Genomic DNA, 24,269 nt, shown 5'->3' with positions numbered 1-24,269 from the left:
CCGACACCTCACTCTCGGTGTGGAAGGGGCCTCCGGTGCTCTAGCCTCGGTGTCCCCCTCTTGAGCGTGCGCTGCGACCCACTCCTAACAGATACAACCCGGTAACACTGACAGCGATGTCTGGGCGAAGGCATCTGTTTGCTTCCTAAGATTGCAACACGGACAATTTTAAGACTCACACTGATCTATCAGTATCTTCAAAGAAGAATTTCAATTGAATTTTTCATAATTTATATTTCCTTATATCAAACAAAAATTTTAATTAGTAAAAACAAAGAACACATTCAAAATCAAGTAAAAATCATCTTTTTCTTTTGACACCATTTCCTCTCTGGGCTGCTACTTCGGTAATAATTAGGTCCCACCTCTCAGGAACATTGCCTCTGAACAGGCCGAGACAGAGCCAGGGTGCACGCAGGCCCCAAACCAGGGCTTTCAGAATAACAAGAACAGCAAAAACCAGCCTTTCTTCACTTACACAGGGGTTTGCGCAGAGGGACCAGAGCTCTGCTTTCCAAACTAGAAAACCTGGAGCTCAAGGCCAAACTGGAAGCCACGACCTGTCAGAAACGAAGCACAGTGCTTCCTTAGACACCAGCGTGTGGTCCTCCGGCCTCTTCCAGCAGGGGCGGCCCCACTCCAGCACTTTTAAAGGAAAATGTTTTGTTTCTATTTCACCTCACAACGGGGTAGAAAAATCTACTAAAAGGGATACAATGTCTGAATAAATCAGCTCACTCACAAGAGACACTGCCAGATAATTTTTGGTTGCTGAGATTATTCAGCACATTATTTCAGTGGCAAAATTCAGGATAATCTAAGAAGAGAATTCCAAAGGGGTTCATGTGAGACACACACACATACAAGCCCATCTTTTCAGTGTACACGTCAAGGGGCCAAGACCCTGATCATCACAATAAGTTACTTTGTACATCACAGTGCACGGAACAGCAGCGGGAGAGACACTTTCTTGGACAGTGACTGGAAGGCATTTCGCAAGAGGTTCATGTCCCTCGGAAGGAGGGCTGGCACCCCGAGCCTCGGGCCTTCATTAGCTAGACCTCTCCTCTTCTTTGGTCGCGGTGGCCTCAGTGGCGGCTGCTTCCTCCGCAGGAGCCGCCGGCTTCTCCTCCTCATCCTCCTCCTCCTGCGGGTAGAGGTCTGGGTATTTCTGCATGCACTCCTGCATGGCTCGGAACTGGTCCACACAGTCCGAGCCCTTCACGTCCTCCGTGCTGTAGTGGAAGCAGGAGAAGGCCGACTTGAACTGCTCCCCGCAGGGGCCGCTGGCCATGCCCCCCAGGCACGGGCAGTTCCAGTTGATGTCCCCGCTGGGCAGGATCAGCCCTGGAGCAGGAAGACGGGCAGGGGAACATGAGAGATGCTGTCTACACTTCAGAAGAAGCAACACCCAGTGCCGTCCTCACAGGCCGTCAGGAGGCGCAGAAACGGCAGCCCCACCGCTGCGGCCCGGCAGGACTCGCCCGTGGGCCTGCCTCTCCCTCTGCGTTGGGCTCAAGCCCGGCACAAACCCGCATCCCCGGCTCAGGTGCGGAGAAGTCACCGGCGGTGACTTCCTCCACGCGCAGCACTGGTCTGGGTTCTGGCCGCCTCCCAGTGCCAAGGCCGTGCCCGCGCTCCAGGAGCTGCGCGCTGAGCAGGGGGCTGAGTCCTGCCACTGGAAAGCGGCCCCTCTCTCTCGAGGGAGCTTTCCACGCAAGGTGTCTGCAGGGAGCTCACCCCTCGGAGTCAGGTGCGCCTCTTACGGGCCTGCCTGCCAAGAGTCTGGGCACGTGGCAGCGTTCAGCCTGGAGCTGCACTTGGCAGGGGGCCTGTCACCTGTACCAGAAACTGCCGGAATCCACTGACACTCCCCCAGAACGTGGTCACGAGGCAGCACCCGACCCGCTTGTCAGTGCAAATACTTAGAAGAAAAAGAGGCAGATGAAGGGAGGAGCTCCTAAGTTCGGGTCTGAGGGCCAGGGAAGTGTGCGGGAGCAAGGCCTGGAGAGCCCACAGCCCTCACACCTGAGGGAGACGCGCTCGCCGTCCCAGAAACCCAGCCTTGACCAGGACAGCGGGCTCCTCCCGGGGCGGCACTCACCGTGCTCCTCGTATGGGTCGTTGGGGTCATCGGCCACCAGCTCCGCGCTGCTTGGAGTTTCATGGTCTTCTTTGGTCACAAATATGATTCGATCCTTCCCTAGTGTTTGGAGAGCAGAGGGAGAAATGTTTCACCCAGGAGCTGTGAGTCAGCCCTGAACCCACGCAGCCACGGAAGCCCCATCTGAAGGTGCATCTCACATGAGGAGGCCTCCTGGATGGACCTGGAGATGGTCACACTGAGTGAAGTATGTCAAACAGAGAAAGACAAATATCATACGGTATCACTTATATGTGGAATCTAAAAAAATGACACAAAAGAACTTATTTACAAAACAGAAACAGACTCTCAGACGGAGAAAACTAACGTACAGTCACCAGGGGGAAGAGGGGAATGGAGGGATAAACTGGGAGTTGGGACTTGCAGACACACTGCTGTATGTAAACCAGAGAGACAGCAGGCCCTCCTGGACAGCACAGGGAGCTGTATTCAATACCTCGTAATGGCCTATGATGAAAAGAGAATATGAAAAGGAATATATATAAGTACAACTACGTTGTACACCAAAAAGCAATGCAACATTGTAAACTGACTACGTTTCAATTAAAAAAAAGAAAGATGAAATAATATATAATAAAGCAACAAACAAACAAAAATAAAGTCAACCAGCTGGAAACAGCGAGGCCAACACTTTACCTGTTGGGCCACTGGCTCTCCCCCGACACCCTGCAGCTGACAACACTCACCTGACTCGCCTCCCTAAAACCCATGCCCTTCAGCTGCCCACACAGTCCCGGCGGACGGGGCTGGCCCATTCCTGCCATCCTGCCACTCCCGCCAGGAGGCTGCAGGAGCCCCATTTCCCGCCATGGGTCTGAGGCTCCGGGGATGACCAACTCGAGCACACAGAGCCCAAATTTGAACCCAGCTCTGTCTCCCACGGCCACGCCATGGAGATCCTTGTACACGGCCACATGGCCCCAGCACCGCCCCGCCCCCCACCCGCAACAGGAGTGACAAGAGCGCTGTCCTGGGCACCCACGTGCTCGGGCACGAGTAAATGTCTCGGACAACAGATCCTGACCCAGTCCCGGCGCCAGGAAGCCTGGACTCTAAGGACCGTGTGCTGCGAGAACGATGGAGCTTCCTTCCCAGCCCCCAGGTGCCCAGCGGGGGAAGGGCAGGGACAAATTCAGCTGCCCTGGTGCCCACCCGCGCTGGCCCGGGACTCGGGGACCACGGCAGCACCTCGCTTCAGCAGGCTCCTCAGGCACTGTCCAAGGACAGGGCCCTTGTCAGTGGCCTGGTGGGGGCCGAGCGGCCTGCAGAAACGTCTCCCAGAGCTCCACGTTTGTTGGATTGGCCCACACTTCTCTGTTTGCCCTTTCTATCTAGGAATTCTGGTCACAGGGGCGGATGCTAAGGTTTGGGTCCACACTGGGCTGGAGCATTTAAGGAAGAGGCTCGGGGAAAGCGCAGGGTGACAGCAAAGACCAGAGAGACACACCAGCCAAGGGGACAGAGAGAAGGCACCTGGGTGCTCTCCCCTCCCCACATGTGCGGGTGACAGTGACGATTGCGGGCCCCAGCACCAGACTGCCAGCCCAGCACCATCTCAGACAAGGCGGCCAGGGCCAGCTCAGGAGCCCGAAGACCTAGGTAATTCCAGCCAGCATTCAGCACCTGGGAAAGCAGTCTGCAGAAGTGCTGAATGCTGAGCAGAATAAATAAGCTGACACAGACTTCTCAACTCAGCTCTGAGTTTTGTTTACCCAGCCAGGCTCGGCCCAATGAGGAGGCCGGTTCCCAGCCCAGAGGCCAGGGGTCCAGGCCTGGCTGGGTACAGGAGGCACCCGTGGGGCGTGTGAGGCAGAGGCCCGGCCTCGCCCAACAGAAGCAGAATCAAGCTCTCTGCACGTCCACGCCGCGGACGGGTTCCCGGGTGACTGATGCACAACCAGGCCGGGAACCACATGGCAGTGCCGACAAGCGGGCCAGCCAGCCAGATTGGAAGTCTCGTTACACTTCTCAGGAATTTCTCTAGAGAAACAAAATATAAAATGCTGGTTTTCACTTCCAAGATGACCTAAAAAAGTTGATGTGAGCATATGCAGAAAGATGTGGATGACCACCAGATGCCCTCTCAGAGCCCCAGATCAGGGCTGAGTGACCACCACTGGCGGCAGGAGGAAGGGGCGGGGCAGGACCCCACTGCTAGCCAGCGAGGGCCGCGGCTTCCCAGTCACCCAGCGGGGGTGCCTCGGTCAGAGATGGGTCCTGAACGCCTGTGGCCGTCACACGGGGCACGGAGACAGTGACCTGAAGGGACCCCTCCGCTGGCCCAGAAGCATGTTCTCCACGCAAGGGGCAATTCAGTGTTCAGTCCAGCATCCTCTACCAGATGGAATTAATGTGGCAAACTGAAGCATGTTGGAATTCAGCCCATTCATCTGTCTGGTTTTAGAGTCAGTGCAGACCACAGCCTACTGTTCATACCTAAGAGCAAGTTTAAAACAAAAAGAAACAAAACAAAAATACCTGACAGCAGGTTTCTTAGATATTTACATAAAAGTAATACAAGAAGAATTTAAAAATGAATACAAGAATATTTTTCTCAAATTCAGGAAGCTGTGATTCCTTGATGCTGGACTCACCTATAGGAGAATCAACCTTTTTAAAAAGCCTGGAATGAATCCCATTTTGAGGGCTCCACCCCCCTGACTTAAGCACCTCTCAAGGGCCCCACCTACTACCATTCACTCTTGGGGTTAGGGTTTCAGCACATGGATTTTAGGGGACACATTTGTATCACAGCAATGGGAAAATAAGGTCTCCTCAGTGACTTGGCTGTGCTTTCTGGGCAGGGACTCATCTTTGCATCCCCGACCCTGGTACCCAGATGGTGCTCGTGTTTGCTGAATGGACAAGTAATAGCAAGGACTCAAAACCATCTGTCGGGAGAACACAAGCCCCGCCCCGGGCCTGCGGTGTAGGCAGGCTCTGGGAGGTCGGGCTCCCGGTGCCATCGCCATCCCAGAGTCCTGGGACTGGGGTCCACACACAACTGTGGACCCACCAGCTCAGCCTCCGTGGCTCCACGCTCAGGGCAAGGATCAAGAGACTCAAACAAAGGAGATGAAGTAAGTTTCTGTTCTCACCTGAAAGTCCACACAAAACACAGTAACTTTTTAAATGGCATCAAATGACAAATATAAAATCGCCCACGAGAGATACTCAGAGGCTGGAGATGTCAGTAAGTGTCGGAAGTGGGAAACTGACGGAGCAGTGCTCTTGCTTCAATGACTGGAGAAAGCTGCCCCAAAGAGCCGCGGGAGGGGAGTCAGCTAGGACACGAGCGGGGCCCACCTGGACCCCCAGAAGGACTGGGGGTCGGAGGCCCCAGGACCCTCTGAAAGCAGGGCTTCAGGGTGGGGCTGAGGGTAGATGGACTGACTGAGCAGTTAGACACCAAGACACCCCCGTTCTGGGGTTTTACTCTGAGCAGCCATCCTGAATGCCTGTCTTTCTCTCACCCATCCACCATCCAATCTGGTTGACTCTGCCTTCAAGCACGTCGGGAAAGACCTGCATCCCTCACTTCCATGACCCCATCTCCCACTGCTGGCTCCCTCCATCCCAGCATCCCCTTGCTTTTACTTGACTGTGCTGTGCACACAACGACCTCCGGGTCTTTGCACAGGCTGCCCTGTCCTCCAGGCACACAATCCCTCAGATACCCTCTCAGCCCCTCTCACCTGACTTCATACCTCCTGCCCAGATGCCATCTTCCTTCATCGCTCCCCATCACCCTGAACCTGCTTTGTCTCCAAGGTGCTATTTTTCACCTAACATATTTACCACCTGTCTCCCCCACTGAAATGTCAGCCTCTTGGGGGCAAGGATTTCTGTCTGTTTCACTCAAAGCAATATCCCCAGAGTCTAGAACAGCACCCAAGACAGAGTGGGTAAGCAGTGTTTACTGAAAAGTGGAGAACGTGAACTCTGGATCGGGCTATGAAGATCCCAGCCCCAGCAGAGGGCGAGAAGACAGAGCGGTTACCACCATGACGTAGGTAAGAGAAAAACCCTGTGGATGGATGGTCTCACTTCCCCCAGAACATGTGTGGGTCTTTACATCAGAATTCTCAGCACATCCAACCCAGAAGGGGTGCCCCTGCTTCCACCTGCGCCCCCGCCGTGTGCTTAGGGGCTGGCACATCACAGGTACTCAATAAATGTTGGTTGACTGAACAGGAGAGAGCAGGCTCAGCATTAGAAAAGGAGGAACAAAAGACAGGAACAGTGCGGCCCAAGTCCACCCTGGGGAACACCTTGGACGCCAAGCTAAGGCCTTTCAACTGCAGGCTGGGTGGGCGGGGCCCTGAAGTCAGCGTGCACAGGCTCAGAACAGCGGGTAGGATAAAGGTGCTCGGTGCCAGGGGAGTGGCCCATCTCACGCTCTGAGCTTGGTGCAGGAAGACAGGGAGTCACATGATAAAAATCAAGCAGGTAATTTCAGAGTTTAGGATGTGAAAGACACCAAGGGCCAGGACAGACCTCTCTGAGGTGACATGTGAGCTGAATCCTAAAGGCTGAGGAGCAGCCAGGGGAAGAGCTGGAGGAAAGGTGTGCCAGGCCAAGGGAACCAAGGAGGCTGGCGTGGCTACGCAGTGAGCGGAGGTCAGAGACCAGCTGGGCCCCACGAGGCCTGTGAGGCAGAGGCTCCATCACATAAGCCCTTATAGGGGAAGGAGTTTGGGATCCTTTCTCAAAGACCCACGGGAAGCATAAAGAATCGGTGGGCAGAAAGGCAAGAAATTGGTAGCCTGGGGGCAGTGACATGGATAAAAACTAGGGACCGAAAAGTGAGTGCTTTCATTTCTCCTCCCCAAACGGAGACATATCTTTGACCCAGGAAAAGATGAGGATCTACGGTTTGGTGGTGGATAAACATGTGCCTCTGCTTCCCAGAGAACCTGTGAGTCCTACAAATCTTCAAGGACAAGGAGGGCTGTATTTATGTCACAGCCTCATTAGACCCAGAGGCTCCAAAACATTTGCTAAATGAAGAAAGAAATTACAAACAAAAGCCCTGCTGTCTAGCCCAGTGCGGAGGCCAGAGGACTTCTGCTCCTGGCAGAGTTCAGTATCAGTGGAGATGTCAGTGAACATGAGGGCTTCCTGACCCAGGGAAGGAGGGTTCCCGGAGAACGGGATACTGGGGGGATGGCTCAGAGCATTTTAGGTTGAGCTGTTCTCCTAACTGAAGCATGGCCATTCAGGAGGTCATCTCCTTCTCTGGGCTTCAGATTCCCTGAATTAACCGAGGGGGCTGGACTATAAGGAATCTCTGGATGGGTTCCAACTCTCTCTGGAGCTTTACAGACCCAGGTGAACACCATCCCCGACACCTGGCACAGAGAAGGTGCTTCAGGAGTGTCTGCTGAGTAAATGAAGACCAGCTTCCCATTTTACAAGACTGGACTCTGGGGCCTGGAGGGGTTGGGTGGCAGCTTGGTGTGGGTTAATGGTGGTGTGTGCCAAGGCCCCGGGGCCTCAGCCTGGAGCCTTCCGAGGCCTTCGGGAAAGGTAACAAGAGAGAGGGAGACGGTGGGTGGAACCCAACTTTGTTTTCTTTTCTGCGGGGCTGTCTTCCCAGCCAAGGGCTCCCTGGAATCCACTGGGTACCAGTGGCACCTGGGCAGCTCTGGAATCAGACTGCGGGGCTCCAACCCCAGCTCTACACTTGCCTGCAGCGTGGCTTTAGCCAATTCACCTGTGTGTCTCGGTTTACTCTCCAGAGACGAACAAGGGCTGACTTAGGCGAGATGGGAGGGACAGGCCACACCAGCTCCCAGAGCAGGGCCTGGGCCGTCCCCGCGGGCGGAACTCCCACCCCAGCACAGCGCCAAGCGAGGGGCGACTTTCCAGGAGAGTGCAAGGCGGCGCGAACCGGAACACGTGGTGTGGGGTAGGCGCCGCAGTAATAATTAAAATCAGTAAATTCCCCGTTACGAGCCGGGGCCACGCGCTCGCATCTCCCTGGCCCCAGGCCTGGTTTACGAGCTCCCCGACGTGCTGGTCCCTCTGAGGTCCGGGTTCGAGCCTCACGGTGACCTTGGACAGCCGCGCTCCTCCCCGGGCCTCGACTTTCCTACCGGCAACGCGGGGGTGGCGGCCCCGTCTCGGGGGTCCCGAGGCGGGTCCTCCCGCCGGCAGTGGGGGGAGGGTACGGGGGGCTGCACAGACCGCGGGCCCCCTGCAGGCCCTCGTAGGCCGCCTCCGCGCAGCCCGCCGCCCTACCTTCCTGCCGGCAGTAGGCCATGGTGCAGCCCGGCGCTCCGACCTCGCGGCGATCGCGGCGGCGGCCTCCCGCGGTGACCTCTCCCGACCGGGCGGGCGGCTAGGAGGCCCGCGCGGACCCGCCCCCTCCAGGCCTGCCCGCCGCGCGCCTGCCTCAGCGGTCCCAGCCCGGCCTTCTCAGCCGGGAACTACATTTCCCAGCAGGCCGCGCGCCGCTCGGCACCTCCCGAGGCAGCAGGAACTACATTTCCCAGAATGGCTTGCTGCGCAGGCGCATCAGTGAGGTACCGATGGGAGGCAACTTTCGGAGAGAGCGCCTGACTCCGGACTACATTTCCCGGGGGACCTTGCGGCGCGGCGAGCAGGAGGTGAGAAGCAGCGGCGGGTGGGGCGGGAGCTCTGGCCGCCTCCCGATCTCTGGGCTTCGCGCGGGTTCGCGGCTCCGGGCCGGCGAGAGGCCGCGGGACTGCGCTTCGGCTGTAAACCGCTTTCGGAGCTAAGCGAGCGAGGCGGACGGCGAGCCGGTCCCGACATGGCCGCAAACGTGAGTGTCTCCTGGTCCCCGGCCACACCCAGGCCTCCCCATCCCCTGGGCTCCTCTCCCGCAGGCCCTCGGCGGCCCGATGCCCGGCTGACCCTCCCCGTGCGGCCGCCCGGTCTCCCACTCACGCCCGCGTCCGGGCCCTCCGGCGGCTCAGCTGCCTGCTCGTCTCTCTCGGCGCGTCCGGACCCCGCTGTCCGCGTTCCTTGGTCCACCTCCTCCTCGGGTCGAGCGGTTGTGGGGACGGGGACTGGGGGGTGTGGCTCCCAGCCTCGGGAGTGGTTTGTGCGCGCCTCCTCGCAGCCCCTCCTTTCGTCCCCACTCCCGCCTGGGCTCTTGGGATTCTCACAGTTGCGGACTTTGAGGGCTGGACGGGACCTCAGAGAGGGGGCCGGTCCGCGGGAGCGGTGGGGCAGCGGGTACCGCACGGGTTAGTAGAGCCACGCGCTGTCCGGGAGGCAGTGACCTCCCCGCTCTCCGGGGTATGTACACCGACGCTGTGATGCTGCAAAGGAGGCGCGGACTGGGTTGGGAGCAGAGGAGTTAGGATGACGATGAGAGAGAGCAGTTCCCTACTGGCGGGCCCCTGGTCTTCCTAGCACGTATTTGGCTGGAGAGCCCCTGGCTGAACGTGGTGCCCTTGGAAAGGCTGCTGTTTCTTCTCCCTTAAGCTAGCCTGTCTCAGGAACCTTTCTATTTAAGCTCAGCATCACTCAACAAACGGAGCAGCACCTCTTGCCAGGGTGCTGGGTGTGGGAGAGGCTGGTGACTCACTGCACCCCTCCCATGTGAAAGTGCTTCTGGGGCCAGCTGGGAGCCCTGCCAGTCCCACACACTCCCTCCCTCCCGCTTTGGGGGAGTGCCCTGGCCGCTCTCCCGAGGCCTGCTGCACCCTCTTTCCAGGCTCCTCCTCTGTCCCCAAGCATCCTCTCTGCCTCCCACACCCCCTGAGAAGGCAGGCTTTGTGTCACCCATGGCCCTAGCACGCTCTGCCTGGATTGGAGTTGTCTGGGAGGCCAAAAAGCCTCAAATGGAGCACCTAGAAAAGCCTCAGAGGTGGTCGTGAGCCTGGGGTCTGCGTGGGGAGAAGGCAGTCGGACCGGCCTGCGCCCACACCTCCGCTGCCATATTTTACAGATGAGGAATCTCCCCAGCAGGGAAGGCGCTTGCCAAATCTCACAGCCAGCCTGGCAGGCTGTGTCAGGGGATGGTGGCAGGCTTGGGAATCAGGTTTACCTGCTGGCAAATCCAAATTCTTCCTCAGTTGCTGTGTGCCCATCACCTCTTGGGGTTTATGTTTCCTTGTGGGATCAGTTACTGTGAAGTTGAAGGGAAACTGTGCCTAGCACAGTGCCTGGTGCATAGTAGGTTAAAAAAAAAATTTACCTTCACAGCCCTGGTGTGTAGAGGCCACTTTGCCACTTTAGGTATGTTGGGTCCTGACCTTTGCCAAGGCACATAGATGAATTTGGGTGTCCTCTGGTGTCAAACCTTTGTTGAGTCACCCAACAGCGGGGCACCTTCTTCCTTCCGTTCAAGGCTATCTTTGAGCCCCTTATCTTGATGTTGGCTCCTCGGTGTGTGCTGAGAGGAGACCCCTGAGGAAGCCAGGCCTTCCCACCCCCGAGTTGGGGGCAGTGAGACTGGCTTCTTTTCCTGTCCTGCCTGCAGTAGGCTCCCATATTCAACTCCCATTACAGCCCAAGAAGTGAGGAACGCAGTCCAGAGCAAGTGGTAGGACAGTGGCCTCCAGTCGGCCTGGATTTGAATCCTGAGTCCCCTCTTAGAAGCTGTGTGATCTGGACTGGTGATGTAACTGCTGAGCATCTGTTTTCTCATCTGTGAAATGGGGTCATGATAGTGTCTACTTCCTTGGGCTTATCCGTGACTAGCCTGTGATAGACCAGGGTGTTTGTCATTGTCATCATTATGATTGTTGATGGTCACCTACCTGCCTACAGCAAATTGCTCCACTAATGTTTCCAAATGGCATGGAAAGTGAAGACCATTTCTGAACGCAATGGACAACTGGTCCCTGGCAGGCCTGGGCTGGTGGCATTCGGGCACAGTCAGAGAACATGGCACCAGCCTGTTCAAACAGAAACTGACTGGAATCTCCTCCAATCCCCCAGTGCCAGGATTGGCTAGCTCACCCTGAGTGCTTCTCCAGGAACCACTGAGGTCTTTGTGGCTTTTGTCAGCCCAGCCCAGCCCAGCCTTGGTGTCCATGACAGAGAAAGCTGGTGACATTCCCACCAGCCAGCACAGGCCTCGGCACTGAGCGTCCAGTGATCACGTCCTCTGATTTTCGTCACCACCTGTGTCCTGGATAGCTGGCCCCACTCATCAGTGACGAAGTGGGCACAGAGGGCTGAAACTGCTTGCCCACGGTCTCCTGGCTGTTGTGTAGCAGGTCCTACGTTCGCACCCAGTCTTTGGCTCCACAGCAGCACTCAGGATCGGCAGTGGACACGCTCTAAAGCGTGCTTCTGTTACCGGCCAGACAAGGCCCGACCCGCTGACTGGAGTTTGTGGTCTACCATGGTCTCCCTATCCGTGCCCAGCCCCCTCCCCTCTCCCCATGCCCCCCACAACCCGGCCAGAGCGGATAGGCAGCCGTTCCCCCAGAACCACTTCCTACTTCCCCACCATTGCCCAGATGGTTCCCCCTGCTGGGGATGCCCTCACCGCTGGGTTTGCCTGAGTCCCACTCAAATGCCCCCTCCTCCAGGGAACCTTCCTGACCCCCAGCTGGAAGGGGTCACTCCTTTAGCACCGGACCTGCCCCTCTCACCAGGCACTCAGGAACGCCAAGCCCTGTTTGTGGCTGTGACTTGATGGCCCTAAAGCCACTCACCCCTACAATCTCACCCCTGCAAGGCCTGGCACTGTCCTTGAGCAGCTCAGCCACTATTTGTTGAGCTGAATTAAAAACGTATCGTTAGTAACCTGTTTGTAAAACAGTTTGCTGGTTTCTTAAAAAGCATACATCTTCCCTATGATCCATGAGTTCCACTCCTGAGAACCCGATGCCCGAGGGAAATGAAAGCACGTATCTCCGTGAAGACTTTGTTGACGAAAATTCAATTAACAATCAAGTTCAGAAGGAAAAAAGGGTATTTTATTTGCGCCAAACAGGATTATAACCCTGGAGACAGACTCTCAGAAGCTCTGAGAACTGTTGCACCTGCTGGAAGTTGAAGGCACGGTCGTACATTTTCCAGTCGAAGGGTCGTGCACAAAGTGACACACTGATGTTTTACATAAAGTTTCCCAAGGACACACAGGCCAGGTGGGCAGGCACAAAGCGAGCAGTAAGTCACCATGAGCCCTACAGAGCTGGGAAAGAACGCTATTCTTTTATGAAGTCACATCGCTAGAATCAGAAAAAAAAGGAGAAAAAAAAAGAACTTTACAGTCGAGCAGGCACTCCCATCTTTGAGGAGGTCTGGTCACTGTGTGATGCAGATGCCCACTGCAGGTTAGGGAGGGAGGGAGGGAGGAGGCCCAGACGGACTGAGAGAATTTTATGTTTAAATGTTCTTGTCCTGCCTTCAGATGCACATGTTATTTCACCAGCTTACACATGAGTGTTCGTAGAAGTTGTTCGTATTAGTTCGGAACTGGAAACAAGCACAGTATCCATCCATCCACTGCTGAGTGAGTCAGTACATGGGTGTGTGGTGGACGGAACACTACTCAGCCATGAAAAGGAGTGGAGCGCTGACACACAGCACAGAGGACCCTCAGAAGCACTGCTGAGTCAGAGGGTCTGGACAGAAGGAGTTCATGCTGTGTGGTGATTCCATTCATGTCTGGGTCTAGAGGAGTGATACAGATACAAATAGTTGTTACCTCTGGGCCGGGGTGAGAGGGGAGTGTTGGCAGGAAAGGGGCACAAGGACGCTCTGGCATGCACCCGTCAGAACTGAACACTTGATGTCTTTGCATTTTTAACATGTATAGTTAAAATCATTAAAAAACCTAGTATAAATAAATAGTGAAATTCAGTTTATTTTTTAAAAAGCAATTTCATTTTGGTTTTCTTAATGTCCTTTTTCAGTATTCTGGTCTGAGTACCAGGAAAGAACATGTCAGAGTAACAACCAAGCCCCAGCCAGGCTTCCTGGAGCGGCTGAGCGAGACCTGGGGTGGGATGTCCGTGGGGCTCGTGACCTTCCTGCTCTCCTTCTACTTAATTTTCACCAATGAGGTAGGCTGTCCGGGGCCCCTGTGTGCAGAGTGAGAGTTGCCGCAGTTTGGAGGGCCACAGCTGTGAATCCAGGGGTTGGATGTGGTGATAAGGGCCTAGATTCTGTGAGGGCGGGGCTGAATTGATCAGAGTGCTTTCTGTTGTGACTCACCTCACAACTGACACAAGCAAAGAAAGGGAATGGAATGGGTCACACACCTGAAATCCTGGGGGTAGCTTCAGGCATGGCTGGATCCAGGTGTTCATGCTGGGTCACCAGGAATATCCATTTCTCCACCTCTTGCCCATTTTTCTCTGTTGTGGATATTTCTTTGGCAGGCTCTTCCTACGTGGTGGCAGAGTGGCCCAGCAACTCCAGGGTCACATCCAAGCAGCTTAGCAACCCCAGAGAAAAGAGGAACCATCTGTTTCTAAATCAATTTAGCAAAAGTCGCAGGGCGATCTCAGTGTCCTGGCTTGGGTCACAGTCCTCTCGCTGAACTACTCCCTGTGTCTAGAAGACACAGATTCTGATTGGAGAGGCCTGGGTCATATGATTTAAACAGTGGAGCAGAAAAAGTGCATGGACTGAGAGGAAGGGAGGGCAGGGGTGCAGGGCAGGGATGCCTGCCTGGGAAAGCGGATGCCCTGGGCAGAGCACAGCTGAGTCCAGCCTGAGAGGCTGAAATCCTTGCTCCCCACTGCGCACAGGGCCGAGCATTGAAGACGGCAACCTCGCTGGCCGAGGGGCTCTCCCTGGTGGTGACCCCAGACAGCATCCACAGCGTGGCCCCGGAGAACGAGGGCAGGCTGGTGCACATCATCGGGGCCCTGCGGACGTCCAAGGTAGGCTTGGCGCTCACTGCGGGTATGGCCTGGTTGGGGATTTCGGAAGCGTGGGCCTTGGAGACGACACCCTGGGTGTGGTACCCACCCACCCCCGCAGCTGTGTGGACCCATCACTCCTGAGTGTCAACATCTCTCTCTGTTGAGTGGGGAGAATAATTGTAACAACCTGGAGGCCAGTTCTGAAGGTCGGGCGGGACTCTGGAGCCTGGCCTGAGCTTCACAGAGAGGTGCTTGGACAGTGACGGTGGGTGTGTGTGTCCAGTGCAAGATCTCCACCGCGTCCTTGGGTTCCTGGCCAAGCAGCCCCGGACTTCTCCCTGCTGTCCTGCTCTGCACCTGCTTCTCCTCCAGCTCAGCTTCCCCTGAGCTTGTGTTCTGGGCTGATGTGAATCTTGTCCTTTATTTTTCTTGGTTTGCTTGATTCTTTTTGAAGCTCTTGTCTGATCCAAACTACGGGGTCCACCTTCCGGCTGTGAAGCTGCGGCGGCAGGTGGAGATGTACCAGTGGGTGGAAACCGAGGAGTCCGGGTGAGGCGCCGGGCAAAGAGTCAGCGGGGGGTGAAGGAGCTGCGGGTGTTGGGTGAGGTGCAGGTGGCTTTCATTTTGACACTTCGAAACTTAAAGTCTTCCTACCGGAGAAATACAAATTATCCTCTCATTGTTAGCCGATGGCCTTTTGTTTGGCGGTGGCGGGAACCTGCTGCAGGGCGGCTCCGAGAAGAAAGCGGGCTTGATTAGCTCCCTGCCTGGGAACTTACCCACGGCTGCCCCAGCTCATGGCGCAGCTGATCTCGTGTTTTGGTTCCATCTTCTCTCCCATGAGGGAAGGAGGCAGAGGTGGCCTCCTGGGATACACCCTATGGGCTTGAATGGGAGCCCCAGGCAGACTGTCATCGGCCAACCTGGGATCACCTGAGCTGAGCCCTGTGGACTGAGTGTGGGTGGAGAGGTTGGTGGTGGAGCCAGGGGCATCCACAGGGCTGACCCGGAGCAGAGGTGCAGGCAGATGACCCCCCACAGGCAGGGCTGGGACCCTGGTGTCAGCCAGGGGAGACCGGTTTCAACTCAGGATGAGAAAGCTCTTTTTTTCCAGTGAGGGCCTTCAAGGGCGGGAGCTGGCTGTTTGCCAGGGAGACCCTGTCCCTGGGCTGGTGCAGACCAAGCCTGCCTACCTGGGGAGCCAGCCTGACCTGGGAGCCCCAAGGTTGCTTCCAGCTGGAGATGCTTAGAGATGGGAATGCCTCAGGAGTAATGGGCTGACTCCGGGCTGCCTGTGCTTTCCCCGCAGGGAGTACACCGAGGACGGGCAGGTGAAGACAGAGAGGAGGTACTCCTACAGTGAGTACCGGGCCCCGTCCCCCTCTGGGCACCTCTCTGCACACCTGTGGTCTCTGTCCTCAGCAGGAGTCGGGATTTCTGGGTGCTGGTCCTCTGCGCCCCGCTCTCCTGTCTGTCCCTCGAGGCTCCAGGAGCTGCCTTTTTGGCCCTCGAGTGGTCACAGGCTTAGACAAGAGAACGGGGGTGGGGAGTGGGCAGTGGGCCTCAGACCTGTGGCCAGTTTTACCTTGGTTTCTGCATTGTTCCTTCTCTCTGCAACAGACACTGAATGGAGATCGGAAATTATCAACAGCAGAAACTTTGACCGAGAGATTGGCCACAAAAACCCCAGGTGAGAGCTGGGTCCCCAGGCCTGCGCATAGCCTTGGCTGCCACTGGCAGGTTCCCAGCCTCGGCTTCCCCATTGAGCAGTGGGATCGAGTTACTGCTGTCTCATGAGCTGATGGAAATGTGGGACTGGGGTCCGAGGTCAGCTCCTGTGCTGGGCCCAGGAACACAGAGGCCAAACCCGACTCCCCTGGCCCCAGGCGACCTCCCTCAAACCGTCACAGGGATGAGGCTGGACTGGTGCCTGGAGGGGTTGTCAGCGGTCGGGGTGGGTGGGAGGATGGTGAGCAGGGGCTCTCAGGAGGCAGCAGCACCTGACCTGGGCCTTGTAGGGTCTAGCAGAGGAAGGTTAGCTCTGGGGTGGGGAGGGGGTGGTGAAACAGGTGTGACAGGAGAGCCGGAGTGTGCAGTGCCTGCGGTGACCGGCTGAGTTGTGTCAGTAACGCCTTGAATGCTCACAGTGGGGCTGGGATGTGGCCTGAGGCAGGGAAGGGGCAGTGAGGGTGTGCAGTCCATGGAAGGGCCGGCTGGTGGGCAGGGTGGGACAGGCTGGGAGGAGTCCAGGCAAGAGGGTGTGAGGTTCTGGGGAACAGAGGCAGGAGGAGGGTTCTTCGCCCAGGGAGAGGGCGGGCCGGGGGCAGAGATGAGATTTCTGCAGGGCTGGGCTGGACTGGACCTGCAGGAGCCTGTTGGGTGGGGACCTGGCCCCACAGAACCCAGGGGACCCAGACACCCTACCTGGCTCCCCCTTTCGCCAGTGGCCCCCCTCTCTCCCACAGTGCAATGGCTGTGGAGTCATTCACCGCAACAGCCCCCTTTGTCCAAATCGGCAGGTTTTTCCTCTCGGCAGGTGAGTCTCGGGACCCTTCAGATGAGCCAGCTCCGGCCCGGAGCCGTGTGCGTCCACTCAGTCGGGGCCCCAGCACTCGGCCCTCAGGTGGTTAGAGGTGCCCCCCGCCCCTGCCCTGGACGCAGGGCCAGGGGGGAGGTGCGTCCTCAGGAGATGGGGACCTGTGGAGGATGCCCCACCAGGGCCAGTTTCCCTGGAACCTGTTCGGGGAAGCAGCTGTCAAGCACCACGACCCCGTCAGGCCGCCACGCTGGTGCCTGTGCTGACCAGGCAGGGCCGAGAGCCCTTCCTCCTCCACTTCTGAGCCCCGCCGGCACCAGCCCTGTGCCAGAGGGGCTGGTTCACCACAGGCCTCGCAGCACCCCCAGAGAGAGGCTTCCAGGGGGCTAGGCGGTATCACTGGCCATGGAGACTCCTGGGGCTCTGTCCTGGGCCTGTGGGAGCGACGACACTCAGGGCGCCGATAGCCAGGGAGGGAGGAGGCCGGGTGAGCCAGGGCCTGGCTTCTCTGCCATCTGCTCTGCCGCTCAGCTGGTTCCAGCCAGGCCTGGACAGGGATGACCGGACCCACGGTGGTGTGCCTGCAGGGTCAAGGCCCTTCCAGAGCCGTGGTCACTGACTGACGGGGAGAGGGGGCGGGGAAGGCTTCCTGGAGGAGATGGAGACGAAGTGGGGCTGGCAGCGTGGAAGGACAGAGCCGGAGGAGGGAGATGTGTGCGGAAGCGATGGGTGGGGAGCTAGGGGAGCTGGCCGCAGGGCTGGGTCCCGTGAGGGCGGCGGGGAAGGCTGTCGGGCTGAGGGCTGCAGACAGGAGTGCCACGCAGACGCACCACTGCTTCTGAGCCCTGCTTCTCTCAGGCCTCATCGACAAGGTGGACAACTTCAAGCCACTGAGCCTGTCCAAGCTGGAGGACCCGCACGTGGACATCATCCGCCGGGGGGACTACTTCTACCACAGTGAAAACCCCAAGTATCCGGAGGTGCCTGGTGGGGCTTGGCGCTCAGATAGCAGAGTCCGGGCCCCGGAGTCCCGCCCCCAGGGACACGGGCTCAGAGCCCTGCTGCCCGCTCTGATGGGGCTGCCGGAGGGAAGAGGGCGCGATCGTGGTGGGTGGAGGGCGCCGCGGGTCCAGGCTGAAGGCTCCCGCCTCCCTCTCCGCTTCTCCCCCTCCCAGGTCGGAGACCTGCGCGTCTCGTTTTCCTACGCGGGGCTGAGTGGCGATGACCCCGACCTGGGCCCAGCTCATGTGGTAAATGCTCCCTGTGCAGACTCACGGGTCCCCCGGCCCCCCTGGTCTCAGACACAGGGACTGTGTGAGCGTGGGGGTCTGCTTGTGCCTGGTGAGAGCTCTTCCCAGCCCCCAGTGTTTGCTCTGGGAATCCTTGGTCCCGGGTTCCTGACCTCACGTGCCTCCTGCGGTTCCCAGCCCCACCCTGCCCGACCCGCACTTGTGCTGGGTCCTCCCTGGGTGGAGAGGGAGCTGCTGTGCCCTCCAGGCCAATGTGGAGGGAGAGGCTAGGGGGGCCGTGGGTCTTCCCTCTTGCTGCCTCGGGGGCACAGTGCAGGGGAGCTGGGCCCCTGGCTCTAAGCCTTACTCTCTGAGCAGGTCACTGTGATTGCCCGGCAGCGGGGTGACCAGCTGGTCCCCTACTCCACCAGGTCGGGGGACACCTTGCTTCTCCTGCACCACGGGGACTTCTCGGCAGAGGTGAGAGCCACTGCGCACCTGTGCTCTGCCCTCCGGTGGCCATGTCACCAGCTCCCAACACAGAGCACACCGGGCAGCGCGGCAGGGAACAGCGCTGGAAGGACTGAGGCGTCCCTGTGCGTGCGGGCCGTGCTCCCTGCGCAGGAGCGAGCAGGGAGGGGCAGGCTCCCCAGCGGGCTAGTGTGAGGGGAGGCAGAGGATCGGAAGTAACAGTGATAGGAAACCTCCTGCGACGGCGGTCAGCGAGTGACATTTTTGCTGAGTCCCAAGTAAAGAGAAGGGGTCAGTCGGTCATTCTGGCAGGATGGGGCACCAGGACCATCACGCTGCCCTGCCCAGGGAGGTGAGAGGTGAGCGTCGGTTGGGGTGCAGGGCTTGCGCTGTGCTGTCCCAGGACTGGGGGTTGAGCACAGGCACCCCAGACAGTGGCCCCAGAGCGCCCTGGGCCCTTGTCCCATCTGTAAAACGGGGGTCACACCTCACCAAGCCCCACGGAGGGGTGTGAGGGTGTGCTGGTTGGTTCTGTGCCCTCCTTGGAAGTCAGCCTCTCTTCTCCAGGCAGGAAACCTGTCTCTAACAGAAAAACAGTTTTACATTGTTGATGAAACCAGTGTACCCCTGAAGGGACATTGTGAACCTGCCCTGAGTGGGGCTGTGGGACCTCTCAACCCGTGAGGGTCTGGGAGGCACAGGGGGCAGGTTGGGGCTTAGCTGTGACCTGTTGACCCGATTGTTGGCCCGCAGCTGCCCCCTCACTTAGGCCCTGGTGGTGCCGGGCTGTGCCTTTTGTGGCCTGGGTGTGATCAGGCTGTGGCCCAGGACCCAGTTACCAACTGCAGGGTGGGGCTGGCCCCTCCCAGCCTGGCAGACCAGTTGTCAACCTCCCCACAACCAAGGGAGTTTCTAGAATTAGGAGGCCCAGTCCAGGTGCATTTTCCCTCCTGGGGCTCCAGCCTCCTGCAGGTGGGGCCTGTGTCTCAGAGCTGTCCCCCCCCAGGAATCCCCAGGAGGGAAGGAAGTGACTGGAGCGGCAGGTGCTTCGTGACCATGCTGGGCCCCAGCGTAGTGTCGGGGGTCCCTGCCAAGGAGAAACGCCAGAGCCGCAGTGCCCCCCGAGGGGCACCAGCAGTTAGGTTTCCGGGGAGTGGAGACTGAGTGCTAGCATTTCAGCGCTGAGAGGACAGCCAGTGGGAGGGAACAGCAATGGGGACGGAGAAGCAGGAGGGGAACAAGGAGAGCGGCGTCCCAGATGAAGCCGGGCACCACACATGAGGCAGTTCCCGTGGGCCCGGCCAGCACGCTCGGACATCAGCACCTCTGTAGGGTGGGGGACAGATGACCCCAGGAAGGTGCCGCTGCACATGGAGGGTCAGGTTCATCGGACAGGACAGCAGGCTGGTGGCTCTTGGAGGAGGTGGGCTGTGGTCTGAGGGGCCCCCACCTGCCTAAGATCCCTTACCTGCTGTGCGGTGCAGGTAGACAAGGCCTGGGTGGGAGGCATGCCCTTCCCTCCCTTAGGTCTGCTCAGAAACACCGGCCCCTTCGGCACCTGCCTTGCCGACCGGGTAGGCTAGTGACCCTCCGACACAAGCCGTGACGTCCGTCCCTGCTTATCCTGCAGGAGGTGTTCCGTCGAGAACAGAAGAGCAACTCCCTGAAGACGTGGGGCCTGCGGGCAGCAGGCTGGGTGGCTATGTTCGTGGGCCTCAACCTCATGACGCGGATCGTCTACACCCTGGGTAGGTGAGGGGAGCTGGGTGCGGGCCTCCTCTGCTTCTCCCTGGCCTGAGGGGTGCTCTGTGGGGCGGAGGCTGGGCCCTCCGCCCGCCCCGTGTCCCCAGGGAGCAGAAGGGCAGGACGCCTCCAGGCGCAGGTGGTGGGTGCCAGCTCCTGAGGCCGCGCGGGTCTCTGCGCTCCGCCCACCCCTCGCCCCTTCACCCCACAGCTGACTAGCTGGCCTGTGCGGGGACCAGACCAGAACGGAGCTCGGGGGTCCTTTCCTGCCCAGCTTCAGTTACCTGGCACCTAGTGCACAATTTTGTGAAATGTTTGGCAGATAGGAAGCACTTGGAAAAGGCTGAGCTTCGTCCAAACCCTGGGCTAGACTCGGGACAGCCTCCGGCAAGTCCAGCGCACAGTGGGGAGTGTCCCAGGCAGCTCGCGGGGCTGGCCTTTGGCCCGCTGGAGCCCAGTCATTGCCCGAGTGGCCCAGCCTGGCTCAGGACTGGGCACCCAGGGTGACCAGTGCTGGGCTGGCGGATGGGGCTTCTCTGGGACGCTCTGTCCCAGCCTCTGCCCCCACCCCGTCGGATGGTTCTGTCCAGCCATCTCTGGCCAGGAGCCCCCTTTCCAGCTGGGGAATCTGGCTGCAGTGCGCCCCAGACGGGAAACATGCAGGGAGGGGAAGGCATGTCCTTTCTTGGACAGCTTGCCACCTTGGGCACAACTGGGAGAAAATGTGAAGACTCCCCTGTCTTTGCACTGAGCCCATCGTGGCTGTGACCTTGGACAGGCCGTTCCCCTCTCAGAGCCTCAGTGCCCCCATCATCAGGGTGAGGGGGTTTGGTCTGTCTCAGAAGGCCCTCCTGTGAACCTCCGACAGCCTCTGACCTGCTGATTCCCCGACACCAGAAGGCTGGGCCTCCAGAGGACAAAGGCTCAGTGCAGGGAAGAGGGGGTGGGGCGCAGAGCAGCCGTTCACGCCTCCCCTTGTGCGCAGCACACTCACTGAGCGCCTGCTGTGTGCAGGACCCTGGAGGCCACGCAGCAGCAGGACGGACGAGGTCCCTGTCCTCTCTGGGCTTAGACAGTGGCGAAGGGCTGGGCTCCGCACGCAGCCTTGCGTTTAAATCCTGGCTCGGGCACTTTCTAGGTGTGAGGTTAGTTAACTCCTGGACCTCAGTGACCCCGTGGGTGAACCGAGGTTAAGAGTAGTGGCAGCCTTACGGGGTGGGCAGGGTTGATGAGATGCACAGGCGCGTGGCCAGTGCACGGGTGCGTGGTCATTGCCCAGGCATGGCCCCGGCTTGTCGGGGACACCGAATGGGGGCCATGTGGGGCGAGACCAGGATAGGCCACGAGGCGGCCTGCGCGGGGCCTGCAGTCAGGGTGGGCACCAGGTGGGCCCTGCAAACCTGGTGGCGTCAGACCCCTGGCCCCTGTGGATGTCTGCTCCAGAATGGTCGTTTGCAGAGGCCAGCGGCCAAGGTCAGGGTGATTCCAGAGGTTGATGGACCCGAGACCTAATGACTTAATCACTTAACCATGAGGGCAGTGGCCTGCGGGCTCCTGGGGATGGGGCGGCTCGGCTGTTGGCCTCCTGCAGCCCTGCCGGGAGCGAGGGGACTGGCACCTCCGGAAAGGGCTGAGGGGCTGGAACAGGCCCCCGCCGGGTTCGGCCCGGCCTGCTCTGTGAGCTGGCAGTGGGTGGGCACCCTGGGTGTCTCTTCTGGCCCCACACGGGTCTCAACACCCGAGGTCTAGGCAGCACGTCCACTCGCCGTCCTGGGCAGTGGCGGGCACAGCTCTTGATGGGGCTCCTCCTTGTGTGAACCCCCCAGACCCCCAACCCAGGAGGCCATGTGCCCCCCACCACTCCCCCCTGAACCTGGTCCAGCAGTCCTGCCACACTTGTGGGGCATGGGGGCCTCACCGCCTTTCTCTTTCCCGCAGTGGACTGGCTCCCTGTCCTCCGGGACCTGGTCAACATTGGCCTGAAGGCCTTTGCCTTCTGCGTGGCCACCTCGCTGACCCTGCTGACGGTGGCGGCCGGCTGGCTCTTCTACCGGCCCCTGTGGGCGCTTGGCCTCGGCTGCCTGGCCCTGCTGCCCATCGCCATCGCGCGGACGCGGGTGCTGGCCAAGAAGCTGGAGTGAGGCGCCCGGCCCCAACGCCGCCTGAGCTCGGGAGCCCGCCCCCCTCCTGACACACTCGGGCGGCTCCCGGGCCGGCGTCCGTCCGTCCGTCAGCACCTCCACGCCTTCTCTGGGCGGGCAGCTTTGGTGGCACGAGGGACTCCCGTCCGCAGCGCAACAAGCGTCCGCCCGTGTGCTTCCTCCTCTCCCCTTGGGTCTGTGTGGCCGCTCACCGAGTTGGTGTCTGCACAGGTGGTGACACTCAGACCTGCCGCCTCACCTGCCTGGCGTCCTTGGAGACAGGGCAGTGGGGGCCAGACCTGCCCTGCGCTTAGCACTTGACTGAGACAGGTGCCCGGGGCCGTGGGGAGGACGGACGGACGCTGCTGGGGCTTCGCGGGGCCGCCGCGGCTCGGTGGCATTTTCGGGTGCAGCCGCCCCGAAGGCCCGCTCGCGCTTCTCGTCACTGCACTTCCGTGTGGAGCTCCCCCACCTACCCTAAGACTGCATGGTTACAAGATTGAAAAAACAAAACACCTCCGGAGTGATTCACATCTGTTACAGGACATCACCTTTTAGATCTGTCCGCTGAAGTCAGTTGACAGCACAGAGCGCGAGGGGTGACGCACCTGGTGGAGACAGGCTGCTCTGTCAGTATTCTGTGTCCCTGGGGAGCTTTCAGGGCTCTGAAACCAGTGTTAGCAAAAGGCCTGCTTTCTCTCCGCGAGGAGATGGGGGTCTCCACTTCGGGAGAAAGGTGTTTCATCCTCCGGCATCAAAATCCACCCATTTACTTGAAGGTGATTGTGAGTTTTCCAGTTGGTTCTAGGTGGGCTCCCTCGTGGTGACCCCCCACCCCGTCCACCAGATCGCGTGTCAAGGCTGCAGGTTGGGACGCTGTCCGGCCGGCTCCTTCCTCACGGGTGTGCTTCTGACACCGGCATCCAGGCCTCAGCTGGCCACTTGTGGGCGATGCGTTTCACGTGTTCAGTGTCCACAGCTTCACTTCTAAGTCAAGTCTATCCACACTTAATTCACGTGGTTTCTAAGTGTCCCAGCTCCTCACACCATTTGAAAGACACAGTATGTTGTAACCTTGATGTCTTTAAAGATTCTCTGTATGCCCTTCGTGTTTTTACTATAGGAAATTGTTATGCCTTGCTGGGAGCGGCTGCTTTACGAATAAGTATTTGGTAGTTGAATTGGGCTCGGAACTTCTGAAACTAGAAGTTAACAATCTCTCTTGTCCTGGGGTATTTGTGGTATAAATTGAAATTTTTTGTGTTCAAAACAGCCAGCCCCAGGTATGAGCTATCTGGGTTTAAGGACTGAAATTGTATTCACTATTCCTTGTTATATGAACAGTTTCATCTAATCTCTCAACTCTTAAAGATGCTTTGATGGCAAAATACAAAATCCTTATGTTTGTGTGATTTTTTTTCTAGTACAGATTTTAAATTACTGCCAATTTCAAGTATCCTCAAAGAGCAAAATGTTAATATTTCAAGCCTTTCAAAAATCATCATGAATCTTGTATTCTTTGTATTTTTGATAAAAATTCAAAATAAATTTCTAAACATCTTTTGATATAGGGATTTGCCATTATCCTTTTTTGCAGTCTCGCTGAAATTTCTATCTTAAAGAATTCAGCCATAGAATTTATTAAGAATCCTACTGAACTTTTAAAACTCGGTTCCAAATTGCTTTTAGTGGTTAAAATAGGTTTCAATTTTTTTTTAAATGCAAGTCAATATTCCTAGTACTTAGAACTCTTGTTTTGTGTGGCCTTAGAGTGAGGGGCTCACACTTCTCTGTTGGCAGGATGTGCTAGGAGATGGGGAGGGAGCCGGTGGGACCCAGTGCAGAGGCACCATGGGCTTCGGGCTGGATGCACCTGCGCTGTGGTCCCAGGTCTGCACTGACTGGCTGTGTGACACTGGGCAAGCTGGTGTTCCTTGCCTCGGCGTCCTCGTCTGCAACCTGGGGACAGTGCCTTTCTATCTCCAGTGTGGTGGTGAGGATTGCCTGGCACCTGCTGCACGTTAATTTTGCATTCTTTCTGCCTCTTGTTCTGAAGCAGTGGACTGCTGTGAACTGTCCACTCTGCACCCAGAAATGAGTTTTTACTTATTGCCAGATTTGAAGCAGGTGAGTGGTAACTTCTCAAAACCTGAGGTTTCATTCCATTTCCATAGTGCCTCC

General features: G+C 58.2%; 2 protein-coding genes across 3 annotated transcripts; one reads left to right on the top strand and one right to left on the bottom strand.

Annotated features, from left to right (window-relative positions):
- Window positions 1-290: 290 nt before the first annotated feature.
- CHCHD4 (coiled-coil-helix-coiled-coil-helix domain containing 4) lies at window positions 291-8,646 on the bottom strand. The gene is made up of 3 exons (XM_072941938.1): window positions 8,408-8,646; window positions 2,105-2,203; window positions 291-1,347 (listed from the first exon to the last, which is right to left on the bottom strand). Exons 1-3 carry the CDS (start codon window positions 8,427-8,429, stop codon window positions 1,052-1,054), a joined length of 417 nt encoding a protein of 138 aa, XP_072798039.1. The 5' UTR covers window positions 8,430-8,646; the 3' UTR covers window positions 291-1,051.
- A 91-nt stretch (window positions 8,647-8,737) lies between these two features.
- TMEM43 (transmembrane protein 43) lies at window positions 8,738-23,654 on the top strand. Of its 2 annotated transcripts, none has more exons than XM_072941935.1 (12): window positions 8,738-8,951; window positions 13,012-13,161; window positions 13,852-13,986; window positions 14,423-14,517; window positions 15,278-15,327; window positions 15,589-15,658; window positions 16,413-16,504; window positions 17,363-17,484; window positions 17,680-17,754; window positions 18,112-18,213; window positions 19,835-19,952; window positions 21,886-23,654. In XM_072941935.1, the coding sequence occupies exons 1-12, from the start codon at window positions 8,940-8,942 to the stop codon at window positions 22,086-22,088; spliced, it is 1,224 nt and encodes a 407-aa protein (XP_072798036.1). In that variant the 5' UTR covers window positions 8,738-8,939; the 3' UTR covers window positions 22,089-23,654. The 2 variants fall into 2 exon arrangements, with proteins under 2 accessions (XP_072798036.1, XP_072798038.1); XM_072941937.1 differs by having other exon boundaries at window positions 8,741-8,951; window positions 16,434-16,504.
- The last annotated feature ends 615 nt before the right edge of the window (window positions 23,655-24,269 follow it).

This window comes from Vicugna pacos, chromosome 17 (assembly GCF_048564905.1).
Source record: "Vicugna pacos chromosome 17, VicPac4, whole genome shotgun sequence".
NCBI lineage: Eukaryota > Metazoa > Chordata > Mammalia > Artiodactyla > Camelidae > Vicugna > Vicugna pacos.
The sequence above is the reverse complement of the archived record's forward strand: the minus strand, read 5'-3'. Positions and strand labels throughout refer to the sequence as shown.

What these genes read in the sequence shown, in the direction of transcription:
- CHCHD4 (XM_072941938.1), bottom strand. Translation starts at nt 8,429, where the DNA reads ATGGCCTACTGCCGGCAGGAAG. An exon ending in GGCCTACTGCCGGCAGGAAG is followed by an intron (nt 2,204 to 8,407) that starts GTAGGGCGGCGG and finishes TCCAAACACTAG; the next exon opens with GGAAGGATCGAATCATATTT. An exon ending in CGACCCATACGAGGAGCACG is followed by an intron (nt 1,348 to 2,104) that starts GTGAGTGCCGCC and finishes TTCCTGCTCCAG; the next exon opens with GGCTGATCCTGCCCAGCGGG.
- TMEM43 (XM_072941935.1), top strand. An exon ending in AGAGAGGAGGTACTCCTACA is followed by an intron (nt 15,328 to 15,588) that starts GTGAGTACCGGG and finishes TCTCTGCAACAG; the next exon opens with ACACTGAATGGAGATCGGAA. An exon ending in ACCTGGGCCCAGCTCATGTG is followed by an intron (nt 17,755 to 18,111) that starts GTAAATGCTCCC and finishes CTCTCTGAGCAG; the next exon opens with GTCACTGTGATTGCCCGGCA.